The sequence below is a fragment of the Notechis scutatus genome, chromosome 5 (genome assembly GCF_049901735.1).
Source record: "Notechis scutatus isolate UNSWTSFEM ecotype Mainland chromosome 5, rNotScu1.2, whole genome shotgun sequence".
NCBI classification, from domain to species: Eukaryota; Metazoa; Chordata; class Lepidosauria; order Squamata; family Elapidae; genus Notechis; species Notechis scutatus.
The window spans coordinates 56,685,985-56,702,758 of record NC_142013.1 but is presented as its reverse complement, the minus strand read 5'-3'; the positions used below and the strand labels follow the sequence as shown (position 1 = coordinate 56,702,758).

At 36.6% G+C, this 16,774-nt stretch overlaps 1 protein-coding gene across 1 annotated transcript in view; it reads right to left on the bottom strand.

Annotated features, from left to right (window-relative positions):
- Positions 1 to 893: 893 nt before the first annotated feature.
- Positions 894 to 16,774, bottom strand: part of TRAPPC10 (trafficking protein particle complex subunit 10) — a 63,502-nt gene continuing 47,621 nt past the window's right edge. Inside the window, exons 15-23 of the mRNA XM_026674033.2 lie at positions 16,319 to 16,460; positions 14,370 to 14,528; positions 12,966 to 13,195; positions 12,375 to 12,475; positions 11,765 to 11,891; positions 9,235 to 9,405; positions 8,459 to 8,636; positions 7,571 to 7,765; positions 894 to 3,663 (exon numbers count right to left, since the gene is read on the bottom strand). Of these exons, the coding sequence (XP_026529818.2) occupies positions 3,425 to 3,663; positions 7,571 to 7,765; positions 8,459 to 8,636; positions 9,235 to 9,405; positions 11,765 to 11,891; positions 12,375 to 12,475; positions 12,966 to 13,195; positions 14,370 to 14,528; positions 16,319 to 16,460 (1,542 nt within the window). The 3' untranslated portion in view covers positions 894 to 3,424. The remainder of the gene's footprint in view (positions 3,664 to 7,570; positions 7,766 to 8,458; positions 8,637 to 9,234; positions 9,406 to 11,764; positions 11,892 to 12,374; positions 12,476 to 12,965; positions 13,196 to 14,369; positions 14,529 to 16,318; positions 16,461 to 16,774) is intronic.

Genomic DNA, 16,774 nt, shown 5'->3' with positions numbered 1-16,774 from the left:
TGGTGTTTTCTGTCAAACTCCATCTGGAAAAGTAATTAATTGGGAGGTAACACATTAAACTAATAGAAAAACTATTAAAATAAATCTCTACCAGATCAATTTAGAATGGTAAGTCTAAGTCTTTTTAACATCCAGCCATCTGGATATTACCATAACAAGATACAGCCAATGGTAAATGTGGTCACCCTTGTGTGTTTTGGAGAGCTAAGGATAATCAGAACAAAGTAATGTTGAACTATAAAGCAAAGTTTGAAATTTGATTGTTTATCAGGAACTATGGTTGTAAGAGGGCTCTAATATTGAGAAATTGGAAATACGATGTTCCAGATGTTGAAGACTGACTGTTGGATATGTATATCTGTTTTAAAAAAGGCATTCTCTAGTAAAATGCAGCAATATATGTCACAATGGCTGAAACTTTGTGGTATTTTATAATATTTTGTTCTGTCAGATTATTGTATTGATCAATAAACCACTATTGTTTAATATAATATATAAAGTGGATTTCACCTTCCTACTTTCCCCCTTTTTTAGTTTATTTTGTGTTGGGAATTTTCCTAGTTTTTTTCCCCTTTTTTGTTTTGTTTTGTTTTGTTTTGTTTCTATTAATGGTTTTAAGATTAAAGATTGTTTTTTTAATTGTGTATGTTAAGAATGTGCAATGAAATAGCATGATATGACTCAGCCCTGACATATAATTGGATGGGAGACCACCTATTCCTACCAGGCCTGAAGGCTAGATTGGGAAGTCAAACCAATAGTTCAGTTTGTCAAAACTGCATAGTTCTGTCCATGAAGTCAACCAAGAGTCAAGCTCAACTCATGGTTGGCTTTAGTTTTTCATGTGAAACAAAGGATTGTATACACAAATGTTGAGAATCAGAACAACTTACTTAAAATATTCAAGATTTTTATTCACTTTATCCAGTAGCTTGTTTTCCATTTTTTAACAGTTTATTCCCTACTTTTAATGACACTGCTTTAGGAAAGAATAAAACTGGATAATAATTTTCTGGATATTTTTCCTATTTGCTTTTCAACATTGACATTACACCTATAGTGTAATATTGTACAGAGTTGCAAGTAGGGTATGTCATAAATGTCATTTAAATTCAACAATTTCCATAGAAGGAGTTAATTTTTCCAATCACAAATCTGTGAAAATCATCAAAATTTTACTCCTTTAACCCATTAACACATATTTACAGGCTTGAAAGTTATCTACAAATAAGATAATTTGTCTTTTTCCGCCAGATGCATATATTGCAAATTGAATCAATTATTTACAAGTTAGAAAGCAATCGTTTCCTTCTATACATACGGTATATTATCACCTCAGCAGTGATTAAAATACACTTCTGGTGTATTTTAGTGAAGTTCGTCATTTCAATATGAACATGAATACTTTATGCTGCTCTGAAACTATAACAAAACAAAGTCTTCCACATTAATTGTTGATAAAACTTTGCCTTTGGATTTTTTCACAATACATCAGATTATTCATTATGTCCAAAATATACATTTATACTCAAATTTGTTTGAAAGACAGTCTCTATTTTAAAATATATATATAAAGAAACTCATGTGTATACATATGTTCATTGTGTAATCTTGTTAATTCTTATAAGAAAATAATCAAAATTAAGAGAAATTATTGTCAAAAAGATGTTTGAGAGCTTGCATTTTTTTTCTAAATAAAGCAAATGGCAAAGAGACAATCAACCTGACTTCAATGGAAATTTCATGAGGGAAGTTTCTACAAAAGGAAGAAAATTAAACATACAAACAGCTATTGACAAATTAGCAGAAATGTGATGTCTCATTTCCTATTAAAAAAAGGTTGAATTGCTCTGAAGGTAGGCAAAGTAATCAAGAATAGATACACAATTTTGGAACACATTTACATACTATATAGCTTAATAAATGATTTGGATTTTAATTTCATTATGCCTCCTATATCTGGAATTATCATTGTTTTCAAATGTGATGGAGGCTGATTACTAAGAGGCTACATATATTCACTAATAAAGTAACTGTGTAAGCTAATAATTGATAAGAGCAACAGCTAAGGTAATTACAATGAAATTTAAAGAAATGTTTATGTACAAAAATACATTGTTTCTAAGAACTGGAAAAAGTTCTACATATTAAATGTATTTACAAGCTTTGATTTTCACACCAATTAAAAACACATTTATTTTGTCATTGATTTCTGGAACAAATTATACACAGACAAATACATCAGATTATTTCAAACATTTTAAAATAATCATTTATACAATAGATTTACAACTAAAATGTAATCAGTTGGTGTAAATGCAGTTTGTTGCACCACAAATTCAAACTAGGACCTTAAATTCACCTATAACCAGATTGCAAAAACAATTAAGGCTCCCTGCAGTTCTTGCCTCTTCAGTTTACAGTATGGTATGGAAGTTTGTGTGTATATACTGTACATACACACTTACTCTTTTACTATATATATATGGCTCTGCAGTCCATAATAAATTAACAACTGTAACAGAAACAGAAACTTTGGTGTTAAAAATATCAAGTGAAATATTCAACAAAATCAATTAAGTTAAGACCTAATATCTTACACATAATCACTTAAGTATTAGATTTGGGAACAACCTTAGACCAGTTTTTGTGTCTTCACTCCAAACTAAATGAATTGTGTGTTTAATTTTAATTTAACCACTTTTGTGCCTCTTTGCTATTTGTATCAAGGTGTGCATGCATATATGTGTATGTGTCTCTGCATATTATCCCATGTGTTGACAATGTGATTCTCTATATGGTACAAATTCAAAAGCATCAGCAGACTGATAAATCTGTTATGTTCCAAGGCACAGAAGAAGTCTTCAAGAAACCTCTCTCTCTCTCTCTCTCCCTCCCTCCCCCCCCTACACACACACACACACACACACACACACATGCATTATTTAAAATCTTGCCGATAGTTATGGGTTTAAGAATCGCTCTATTACACAGAAATTTGGAAAAATACCCTGGTCCAGGAAATCAGACAATCATGTGACTAGAAAGGCACCCACTTCAGTATTTAATTGCCACACTGCAAGACTTACACTGTCAACCTGAAATATCATTTGAGCAGGAACCTAATTATTGAGGCTGCTCAAATTAACGATTTGCGGTAAGCATCTTTTATTTCATCAATAGAATGACAGAGGAAAAAAAATCCCAGAATTCATTTTACATAAAATGTAACAATATTATCTATCAGTTACAAGTATCACTGTACATTTAAATTGATACAATTGTCTGATGCTTCCAGGGCCAGTAAGGAATAAGTTGCCATAGTGTTAAAATATCTCAATGGTGAACTATCGGGTTATGATCTTTTAAAGTGCATTTATATTCAAGTCTCATGTGCATATTTTTACACATTTACAGAGAAACGTCATGTGACATTGACTTCCAAAATGTGATCATCTTTGCTGGGAATGACAAGGATTTGCATGCCAGAGCTGGAATTGAAGACCTGTCCAGGGGAAAATGATTGAAGTCGGGGCATGGGCAAACCTTTGTGTTCTGCACTGGCTGTTGAATGCATGCTTCCTCTGCTCTTTATGCTACTGCTGTCAGCTTGATCATCCATATTTTTATCCACAGAGAGATTATCATTTTCAATCCAGCTATCTGTAAAAAACATAAAAAATGTGAAGGTCTATTTCACATTCATCTATTGATATTGTTGATTATAACTAGTTTGCTTGCACTCATAATTAACTAAAATTATCAGAGATTATTTATGAATGCATTTAAATTAACATAAGAAGAAAATCTGACAAATTTATAACATCAATTTCATTAAAAAGAAAAAAAGGCCAGCCAGGACACAACTCTTCTCAATGTTTTCACAGATAAAACTCTGAATGCATCCCCATTGAAGCGTATGAAAAGTCTAAGTTAAGGAGTTCCTGAAACGAGAAGAGCTATCTGTTATAATACAATTTTGTCTTTTAACCTAGTGCCTTAACATGAAGGCAACGTAAATTTCAGGCCACTTACTGAAACTTCTAGTGCAGAAGGAATAATCAGACCATTCCCAACTTTGGCAATTTCCAGGTGTGGTCTTCAAATCCCAGAATTCCACTGCCAGCACAGCAATAGATGAAAAACTGGGATCTGAATCCCTATTCCTAGAAGATGTCAAGATTGGAAAACACTGGATTAAATCAGTCTTTTTACCAGCAAAAGATATATATTGGCAGCATTCAAATAAGTAATTATACTTCATGTACATGTCATCAGAACAATAGGTTTTATAAAGAGCAAGATATAATACCTCAGATGTGATTATTGAAGTCTCAAACACCTACTATTTTTAGTTACTTTTTTGTTGAGTCATTGTTTCGTAGATATTCCTTTACCACAAGGTTGTCAAACTCAATTTCATTGAGGGCCACATCAGGATTGTGGTTGACTTTGGGGAGCTGTGGTGGATGTGGCCATGGTGGGCGTGGGTGTGGTGGGCGTGACCAGCTCCCACTGCTGCTCTCCTTGGTCAGGTTGCTCATGGTACGTACAGGTGGGTCAGAGGGAGGCCCATTCCATCTCCTTACGAGGAGACCTGGCTTTGTAACCAAAGCATCCTCAGTGATAGGATGGGAGACCACCAGGAGAGGTTAAGAGGGGACAAGAGGATGGCAAAAGGCAGCAGGGCTGCTGGTGTCCAAGTGTTCAGGCAAGATTTACCTCTGACCCTCACTCTCATTATTATCTTTCTTCCCTTTTTCCTTCTCTCTTCCTTCTTTCTTTCTTTCCCTCTTTGTCCTGTTTTCCCCACTGAAAATAGCTATTTGCAACACACAAGGAGGGGATACTTTCCTAAGAGCTCACAATTCAATAATACCAATGTGCACATGAGGTATCTCAGGGTGGGGAAAGCCATGGGGGGGCCTAGTGATAGAACAGGCCCTCCCACTAAGATACCTCACGCTTCTTACTCCCTTCCTGCAACAAGGACTCACCTTGCAAACATCTATCTCCTCTCTTTCTTTCTCTGTTTCTTTGTCTTTGCTTTAAGGGAGGAAGGGAGAGGACAGTTGGCTGGGAAATGCTTTTTGTGGCAAAAATGGATGTTCCTGGGTGCTATATTGCGCAGATTCAGGCACCTATCCTCTTTTGCAGAGTCAGGGACCCAAAAACTTTCATTCTCAGTGTGAAAAGTGTTTGTCGGTCTCCTGCTCCTCCCTCCCCCACTACTTTCCACTTAACTACTTAATGAGACCTTGTGTCCCACGGAGCAAATGGGACGAGACAGAGAGAAAGAGAAATCTAATTGTGTGTGTGTGTGTGAGAGAGAGAGAGAGAGAGGAGAGGGGGGAGGGAGGGAGGGGGAGGGAGAAAAATAGATCTGTATGGCGTGGGGGACAGGAGCCATCTGAGCAGCGAGGCAGGGGGGGGGGTGGACTATGAAACAAGGCAGGGGATGCTGAGCACCCAGCAGCCCGGCACTGTGCCTTACCACTGCAGCGAGAGACAGAGAGAGGGAGGCTCTCCAAAGTGTGTGTGTGTGTGTGAGAGGTGGGGGAAGTGAGCATGTAATCCCTGCTTTAGTTGGGGCATTTAAGCTGCTGGCAGTGGGGGAAGAGGGCAGGAGCTGCCTTAGCAGCTGTTTTTCTCGTCCTCCTCACTGAAGCAGCATGCTCTGCAGGACAGCAGGGCCTCTCATTTCTCCCCCAGCGCAGCAAACTCCAGCTTCAGTCAGGGAATTTAAGCTGCTGACAGTGGCAATCAGATAATCCCCATTTGCCACCTCCCCAACCAGCCAGCCAGCCAGCTGACCTGCTCCCTGCCGGCTGGTGTAAAGCCTCACTGTTCTTCTCCGCACTCTTCTCCTCCACGCACCAGGGCCATAGATGGGATTGGTTCCTGTACCCAGCCGATTCTGATTCCACGGCCACAAACAAAGCCTTCAACTGAGCAAGGAAGCACTGCGGGGCCAGGCCCTTCACACCCGCGTCCAGCCCACCAGAGTTCGCTGCACCGGGGCAGAAATGAGACCCTGTCCTGTGGAACCTGCTGCCGCTTGGGCAGGGAGCACGACGAGGAGAAGAATGATGAAACTTTGCGCCAGCTGGCAGGGAGCAGGTCAGGTGGTGCAGGCTGCCTGGTTAGGGGGCAATCATTAGGTGGCTGCCACTACCAGCCAGTTAAATGCTCCACTTGAAGTTCACCATGCTGGGGAAGAAATGAGAAGCCCTGTTGTCCCAGAGCCCGCTGCTGCTTCAGTGGGGAGGATGAGGAGAAAAACAGCTGCTCAGGTGGCTCCTGCCCACTTCTCCTGCCACCGCCACCAGCAGCAGCTTAAATGCCCCAACTAAAGCAGGCATTGCACGCTCGCTCTCTCTCATACACACATACACACAGAGAGAGTTTGCAGAGCCCCATACCCTCTGTCTTGGTGCAGCAGTTGTGGCACTTCAGTGCCTGGCTGGTGGGGCACTCAGGTAAGCCGCTGCAGGGCATAGAGGGGGCAGCTCCGCACCCTCCTGCCTCATAGTCCACCAATGCCTCACTTTGTGACCATCGCACCAGTGCGTTGCTCAGCCTCCTACTAGGTTATGGCGATGGGGGTGGAGGACGAAGCAAGGCAGGGGGTGCAGAGCTGCCCCACCTAACCTGCCCCACCCCAGCTTACCTGAGGGCCCTTCAGCCAGGCCAACCCTCACCCTCCCACCACCACCCAGGGCAGCCATATCCCTTCACTAACCTTTCCAGCTCCTTTTGCTGCCGCCTCATGCAGAGCAACTAAAATAGTCTGTGGGACTACGGTAAAACAATAGTTCAGCTTCTCTCACAAAAAAAAAAAAAAGATCTCGTGAGGTTGGAAGGTCTGAACTATTTTTTTACCCTAGTCCGACAGACTACTTTAGTTGCTCTACATGTGGCGACAGAGAACTGGGCCTGTGCACATGCACGCATGCCGGGATGGTGGGGGCCAGGCCAAAGTGATGCAGGCTGGACCCTTATAGTTTTCAGCATAACCACGTGTGCCGGATCCGGCCTGATCCGACCCGCGGGCCTTGTGTTTGACACCCCTGCTTTACCAGATTCCCCAATGACTTCGGCAATGATGAGTTTTTAATGTTCTGCCTTCACTGGAAAAGTTCTTAAAGATTCAGGGAGGTATTTAGAGATGTAACAGTTCGATGCCATTTGTATTATCACAAACCATTTTATGATAATTTTTGTGTCATAAAATGATTTATAAAATTTGCCAAATTTCAATTCCGTGCGAGTCATATGTCTCAGATTTTGAACACATTCTGTAAATTAGTCTATTTGAAGTACCTTGATTCAAAAATTGTTGTCCTATAATGCATTGGTTTGCCCAGTTAATATGTTTGTTCAAATTAAATTTAGCATTTTCCAGAGAATGGGAACATCCACATAAATATCTATTAACCCAAAATAATGTCTTTAATCATGAAGAATTTTCATAGTTTAATGCTATAAATTATAACTCTATAGAGAAAGGACGTTCTATAATTTTATGTTAGCCCTTTCTCACATAACTTTTAAAAATACACATTCTTACCAGCGTCAAGCTGCATAAAGTGAGCAGAGTGATGGGGGAGATATTTAAATAGTTTAACATCAGGAAAAGGAAGGTATCCAGCAAAGAGGGGCATTACTTCCATATGCACTTTATGGGTTGCTTGAACTGCTACTGGCATAGATATTACCCCCGAACTCTTTCCACAGACTGCCCAGTTACTACTGTCATCCACAACTAAAATAAAGAGAAAATGTTATTCAAAATCAACTATTACTTCAACTAATATGGTATCATAATGTAATACTGGATAACATCCTGTGAAGCAACTTTTGTAGATTGATAACACCTGGTGCTTAAATTTACAGATTTGACATGCTTATAAAAGAAACAATCTTGGAAATATAACATATTTATAAGATTGAATATTCAAGCATCCCTGCCTGTTAAGGAAGTATAAAACATTTCAATCATATAATTATCTCTATGGAAAAACATAATTCTGTTAAAAAGTTTAGGTTATGATTCTACTAGTACTTTTAAAGGAATCTTTTATAAGATTCTTCTCTAAACATCTTCACTGTTCTGTTTACAATGACAACAATCTGATGTAACAATTAAGGTGCTGAGTTAGAAGTTGTAAGACCCGGGTTTCTAGTATTTCCTCAATCTTGAAAACTCATGGGGCAACTTTGCTCAGTTCAGTGCCACCCCACAGGGTTGCTGCTATTGATGAGACAAACAGAAGGACTGAGCACTGTGTACATTGTCCCTAGTTCTTGTACAAAAGGTACGATATAAATCTAACAAATACATGATATCCTGAGATACCAAAAGAAAAGTGCTTGTTTTGACAATTGATGTTAACATGGCTCAGTAAGTTATCAATAAGTAACCAAACTAAATCTTGAGTAATAAATATTCACTAACCTTCATACATCAGTTTGGTTGTACAGTATCCATCAGTTTCTGTTAATGCTTCATCTTTATCCACATCCAGGAGGTCTAAAAGACGGGTAATTGACACTTCCAATGAACAGAGCGAGCCTGTTTTACAATATTCTGCCCCCAATGGGGGGGAAATCTCAGCATTCACATTGTACAATGTCTGACAGGAGTACAATAATATTTATGGTCAACATACAAAAGATAACTTTTTCATACTATTCAAATTGATATGAGATAATCCATTTTTCTGATTGGATAGAACAGCCTAACCTCTGAGTTTCTATAAACACAGCATCAGGGGGGGAAATCCCATATAAGCCAATTTCTTATGTTTAAAACTGACATTTATAAAAATTGCAATGACATCAAACATTTTGCTAGTCACTGCTTTGGTATCCCAAATGCAAAACCTTAAGGGTGATTGCAATAGACAGATGATAAATACTTTGAACAATAATTATATAAAATGCTTTATTGCAATCTTGTATAACTTTGCAACATCAGCAGAAAGTTCAATAAAGATACTGTACTAGAAAACCCCACAGGACTATCATAATTAAATATATATCCTTCTTGATCCTGTAGTTTTAAAAAGCTGCTTGCCATACAAAGACAGAAATAGGGCAAGTATAAAATATAAACCAATACATGATGTCAAGTACTGCAGTGTTAAAATAGCATCTCTATATCAAATTTAATGTAATTTGTTATTTCTTATTGCATCCCAGTGTTCTTACAACAAGGTATTAACAACTTACAAAAAAGTTTTCCAGCTGGAATTCATAAGTGTACGGCTTCAGAGAAAATGAGTGATCCTCAGAGAGTGCAGAACAAAAGTTCATTGAAAATATGCACTGCAATGTTGGGGGAAGCTCTTTTGTCCACTTCAGTTCCCAGACAAAAAATATTGCTTGCTTACTGTAGATGTGCTAAGAAAGAATTTTTTAATTAATATTACATTAGAACTGGAATATTGGATAGCAATGGGTAGAACTGAAATATTTTCTAAATAAATAAAGCAATTATGAGTTCATTTATATATTTTCAGAACCAATGGCTTAACTTAGAAACAGTTAATGTTGGTCAGTTAGGGAAGAGATGTATACTTACAGTAGATTACCTCATCTGGTAATTTCATGTAGATGTTAAATAAAAGCGGGAAAAGATTAGAACACTGAGAAACCTCTTTGTCTTGTCTCCCTCTAAACAACGCTAATTGAAACTGACCACAGAAGCAGAAAGAGAACCATTATAATACTTTGCCACCTCCCAGTCCCCCTGCCAAACCAGTCCAAAAGGATGTCATGACTGATGGTACTGAAGGCTACTGAAAAGTCAAGAATGGTTTGACTGATTGCATTACCTCTATCTAGTCCAGCCAGCCAACCATCATCAACAAAATCAACACCATCTCAGTACTATATCCAGGTCTGAAAGCCAACTGTAAGCAGATAATCAGCTTCCTCCAGAGCAGTGGTTGCTAACCAGTGGGCCGGGGACCACTGGTGGTCCGCAAGAACATTTTAGTGGTCCGCAGATAAAATTTCCCCCAAAGCATTCCCCCCAAAGCAATTAATCCAGGCTGCGTGGGAACACAAGGCTGCATCGCCTACATGGCCTGCCCACCCGCTTGCCCCCACCCTTCGGCCAAGCGCAAACCTTACCTTGAGTAGAGCCATACGAGCTGGAACTGGAAGGTAAGACCAAAGGCGGGGGAAGGAAATCCGCCCCGGGGTGGCTTGCTGACATTGGTGGGAAAGTCGTTGCTCCGGGATGACCAAAGGGCCAGTCCTGTGACTACTACAGCTCTGGAATATGGGAACGACTTTCCCACCAACGTCAGCAAACCACCATCAGTCAAAATTCATATTAGTGGTCCGCAGGATTTAAAATTATGAGTTTGGTGGTCCCTGAGGTCCAAAAGTTGGCAACCCCTGCTCCAGAGCACTTTCTCAACAACCTTCCCTACTGCCTAACACTACTGGATCAAGCAATGGTTTCTTAAGAAGATGGCACTACTTCTCTAAGAGCTAGAGAGACTACCCCTTCCCTCAAGTATGCATACACCATCATCTCAATTAAATTAAAAATTTCATGAAAGGCCTTAACCCAGGGGGGTGGCTCGGGGGCCTGACTTTAAATAGGGGGCCCCCCGGGGGTGAATGCCGTACAAGTCAAAATCAATGAATGCAATCATCACATCAAACCGTATTCTGTACCACCGGGTAAAGACCCATGCCAGAGTGGGACATAGCCACCCCTGCCTTAACCCAAGTGGGACATAGATCTAGTACACAGGTGGCCATACTTACAGCTTAAGTACTCTATCCACTTCCTCAGAACCAACAGGCTCAAACTCTTTCCTATTACTACAGTAACTTTTTTATTATAAATATTCTGCAGAAATATAATCAAATGTTTTACATGCTCCTTAACTTAAGCTATTCTATATTCTAACACAATGTATACAATAGCTTTTCTGTAGACAATGAAGCAAAAGCAAACTACCTTCTTAAACTTTCATTCTCTTTCTATTATTAGCTATTTGAACTCATGTTTCTCTACATTTTCTGAAGTTGGCTGGCCATTTTTTTCTATTTCTATGTATGGATCTATTCTTTTTTGCAAGATCTTAAACAAAAACTTTGCTAGTGTTTAGGAATTAAATGTTTAGAAATTTACATATTCTTTTTTTAGTATAAATTATGTATGCCAATCTTTCAGTCTCTAGGGCAGACAATTTTGTTCTTTATTTGTTGAAAAAGTGCAATTAACATTAGCCTTTTAATTTCTTCTTGTCCTACATGTTTAAGTAGTTCAGTGGACTGAAAATAAATGTATTCTAATAGAAAACTGCAATTCAAATGATCAGAAACAGATTTTTAGTCAAGACAGATTACCAATCAAATAAAAGAACCTGTCATAATACTTTCTCAAAACCCCATCTCTATTGCTGCTTTTCAACTGCCTCTTAAATAATCTCAATAGGGTTTACAGTAAAATTATTGAAAAAATAATATCAGCCCAAACTGAAGCTAATATTCTCTCCATAAAAGTGCATTAGATGAGACAAGGGACTTGTGAGGTTCCATTTGTTCTTCCCAAATCTTTTCAGGCATTACAATAAAATGATAGTTTTCATAATCATTTTTAAAATAAACACTTGATTTTTTGAAGCCACATATATATATTTATAACTTTTAAGATGCATAACAAAATGAGTGAAATTGAGTTGTAGTTCAAATCTATGTTTTATGTTATTACAAGAAATACATGTAAAATAATTACCTGTTCAGCTTTAGGATTTAGAGGTTGAAGACTTAAATCTAGGTAAATGTCAGAACTTTTGAGATTATTTTCAGAGAATTGAAAACAGATTTCGGACATGTTCTGCACACAAACTTGTATATATTTCCTAAAATAAGAAAAAATAAAATTAAAAATAAGAAACTATTATAAAGAGGTATTGCTATATACAATTTAATTGAGTTGTGTGCACGCACGCATGTATATCCTTGCAGCAGAATTAACCAAATGAAAACAATAGTTTAAAAAAATGAGAAAAACATGCTAATTTACATTAGATTATACCCTAACCCAAAATTTAAATGATGTTTTAAGCAAAGATCTCATTTGAATGGTAAAATATCCCACCACACAATTGACAGTACAATTGTATATATACCTACTTAGAAGAGTCAAACTAAATTCAACAGAGCTTTCTCCCAAGGAAGTTGTAGGTTTGGAATTGCAGTTTAAAATATAAAAGGACCCTTTTAAACCCTTGGGATTAAAAAGTATTTTCAACCCTTCCTGCTCATTCAAACTACCTAATTCATAGTTTTGATAAGAAAAGCTTTTATGATGGAATAGAAAATGAGAATTTTGAATAAGTTACCTTATGCCTGCTGATAATAAGGAATGCTTGGCTTTAAAAGGTACACTGAAGGTAAGTGAAATAATAGTGGAGTAAATTGACCATGGACAATCAATGGTTACCTATATGAAACATATAATAAAATCATCTGATATATGGCTTAAAATTTCTATTTACAGACAAATAGTTGCTACATTTTTCAATTTTGGGCATGGAAGAGTAAGTGAAGAATATAGTGTAGCATAGCACATCCAATCCAATCCATTCCAATCCAATCCAGAATCCTGAATTAATTTATTACAGATTTATTGTCTTGCAATTCTTTCATCTCTGCATCAAATGCACAAAACAACCATTTTAAAGCAAACTAGTTGGAATAGCAAGCTTGAAAATGTATTCAAACTCTCTCAGGAATTGATGTGTATATATTTAGCAAAAATAATGCAAAACAATACAGAAACATTGGAAGATTAGCAAAACAACTCCAGGGATCAAAACAGCAGCACAGCAAACTATTAATATAGAAGTATTTGCCAGTTTGAAATGTGATATTGACATCTGAATTTCATTTTTAGTTAATTTAAATATTAATCTTTATTCATAATTTCTTACCTTTTGGTCAATCGTAGTCATGCTATTGTAAGATGTTTCTTTCTCTTTGCCTTTTTTCCTACACTCTTTACTTGACAGATTCTCATTTTCCATCATACATATTGGGACTGATGGTGAGTATAAAACTTCAAGTTCAAAGGTAATCACATGATAAGCAGGAACCATCGGTAAACTGATGCTTGTGATTTTTTCAGATGACTGAACAGTTAATGATGCTTCTGATACCTTTTCTAAAATTGTATGAAATATAAATTAGAGACTATAATTTATATTTGAATTAATAAATTATTCAGTTGGTAACATATAAGCAAATCCTGTGTTGACCTCCAAGTAACTATTTTGAATGTTCCAAGCATGAAGGAAAGTATGTGTTTCACAGTTTTATTTTATTTGTTCTGAGTATTGTAATTGTTTTAAGGGAGAAAGGAAGCAGAAGGAGATAACCAGCACCACATTCGTGATCAGCCATGCCCAAAATTCTATTGCTGTAGATTGGATGGGCTGGAGTGGAAGTTAAGTATTCAAAATAAAATAGGACTTAAATTCCTTGTTAGTCAGAAAAATAGCTGAGCAAAGTTTTTCTAAATTATTGTTATGAGAAAATTAAGGTTATGCATGTAGGAAAGGCCGCAAGTGTGCTGTATTCTTTTGAAGGCACATAATCCTAATATTTTAATAATGGTTGCTTGGTTGCTTATGATTTGGCAAAAATCAGTTTTGTATTAATATTTTAGATACATACATGCACAATGTGTATATGCATATCTATGTATATAAAATTACTATATTAATACAAAATTATTTCTTAAGCTTTTTATGGTTGTGCATTCTATGCATATTCTTATGCCTTGCAGAAGTTGACTTTCAAGTTTTACTGAGGAGGGTTTATTTTGTTTTCCTATGAAAAACTCTAGTTGCCTGCTAGATCACCCTACAACCAAACCTACTTCAGAAACTTGTTAGCACTAAGATAGAGAATTCATTGTGAAAACACATCCTCATTAATTGGCAACAGCAACAGATGTGTGGATGTTCTAAGACTTAATGTTACTTCTAATGCTATTTCCCTGTGTTTTAAACAGCATGGAAGAAAGGAGAAGTAAAACTTCAGAAACAGATTTGATTCTATTTAATTTTATAAATGTATGTATCAAATTTGGAAACTATCCATCACACACTCACAGAGCAACTATACACATATTATACCAAATCATAATAAAACGCAAACTGCAATTGTCACAAAATGTTGTTAAATGCAACAAAAAATAAGATCTCAGTGAAAATGGTGCACTATGTGTTAACAACTACAATTTAATTGATTGTTTATAATCTGGAATTTCTTTTATCATAGGATTAAAATGTAACAAAACTGAATATCTTGAGTGTAACAAAAAATTTAAATACCTTGAGTGTTTGAATAAATCACAGCTTTGCTTTCAGGATGGTACAAGACAGGCATAGCATCAGCATTACTTAGTTGTAATGCATCTCCACTCTTTATAGTATAGTGGCCAGTAGTCACTGTAAATTTTACCTTCTGAGGAATGCCAGCCAAAAGGCTATCTGGAGAATAATGAGTTGATAATAAGGGGTGTGGCAAAGGAATCATTGCTTGCATAACATAATTTGGATATTACTAAATCAACTGCACAAGATCTGTTTTACTGTGCCTAATTGCCTAACCCTAACCCTAATTTTTATCACATATAAACATTTAAAAATACAATACTGTGCCTGTAAGAGCTCAGAAAGTTCTATCATCTGTCCGTCCATCCATCCATCCATCCATCCATCCATCCATCCATCCATCCATCCATCTTCCTTCCCCGTCTTGACAGTGTACATTAAAAAAGTTTGACAGTCTACATTAAAAACTCCAAAAAGTTTGTCCAATAACTGCTAAATTAACAGCTTAGCTAAAACAGAGACATACAAAAGGAACAAACAAAACACACATTAAGAAAACACTGTTAATTCTGTTATATTGGGACCACCAGAAAGGTAATAAATATTATTTACCAAAAAGTTTCAGTGAATCAAATCACAAATTCTCTGTAGAAACATAGAAAACTGATGGCAAAAAAAGACCTAGTGGTCAATTGAGTCTACCCTTTAAGGTTTCTAGGTATCCAGAACTGGACACATTATTCCAAATGGGCTCTGACTAATAAATACTCTATGCAGTGGGATTATGACCTCCTTTTTGCTGCTTGTGATCCCTCTAGTAATGCATCCCAAAATTTTGTTTGTCTTCACAGCTGTTTGCCATGCTGTTTGCTATGAGCACACCTAAATTTGTTTCTTCTGTTGTTCTACCACTGTACCCCCAATACTATACCCTGCCAGAGGATTCCTTTTCTTCCAGGTGCATGATCGTATGATTTAGAAACAATAAACTGCAACGTTCACATTTTTGAACAATTTTCCAGCAATACCAAATCATTTACCATGTTATGAATAGCCCCATATCAACTCTATTACACATATCGACTCTATTACACATATGGGTATTATTTCAGCATTCACAAAACAATAAAATGCTGTTCTCAAATATCCTGTTTGCTATCACATAATTCTATCATATGAGTATTTCACTTTCATTTAATTATCTATGAAAGATCTCAAGCAAACAGCTTTATAAGTAGAGATTATTTGTAGAACATCTTGTTTTAGATGAAAAAGGAGCTGAGTATTTTCATCCATTAGAAACAGCTTAAACCTTCACAATGAACACAGGGAATGAAGGCAGTGCCAGGAACTCACTCTGTTACGTTCCATATTTTTATGATATTCTCATATATTACAACAGATACACATTTAAAAAATATTTAATGCCATTACATGAACAGTGAAGTTCATTTAACAGTTCCCCTGAACTCATCAAGCTATGATATTTACTCTTGATTTTAAAGAAATTATTATATACTGCAGTAAGAAAAAGTTTGTAAACTCTTTAGAATTATCTGCAATAATGCAGTACTGTGACTTCTAATAAGATCTGAGATTTAAACTGCTATTAATGGAGCATTCACAAATATAAAGAATTAACACACTTTTTCTCAACACTGAGACACTTCCATATTGTAATCATTAATAATCATTTTCAAGGTTTAAATGTGTAAATTCCCAAAACAAATAACCAATAACATCTTTAAATATGTGTAAGCTATCACTTAGGAACAATCAAATTACATTTGGTCCAAATACATTATTATTATTATTTTAAATGATTAATGGAAGATAGCTGCAAGGAACTTAGTCCTCACAAGTTAGTTTGCAGTTTTTCTGATTGAGAAATAATTTTAAAACTATAAGAAATAATAACGAAGTACAACTTCTAATTATTTACTTACCATTACCTGGTTCCACTTTTAGCTGTGGCTCCTGAGAATAGATATCATACTGCACAATTGGATAAATATGAAGTAGAACAAATTGCATTTTGCCCACTGAAAGGCATAACTGCCTAAGTGTATATGTTCCAGGTTCTTTGCCCTATGAGAACATTTGAAGTATTTATATATTAAACTTCTTCTCAAGAAGGCTATTTGTGCAAAGCAAGAGATTTAACATCTGATCAGCATATAATTACACGAAATAGAATGCATTTTTCATCCTCATATAACCACTGGTATATTCTGTATTTTTATGAACAGAACAAAAAGACCTAACACAGCTTCAGATTCACTTTTATATTAAATAATTTGAACTTACATTAATTTGAAGAGGAGTATCATCTAGTTTCTACTTCCAACCATTCCACCCTGTGAATATTGAACTGTGTTCTGCTATATGTAGCAGGAAAAGCA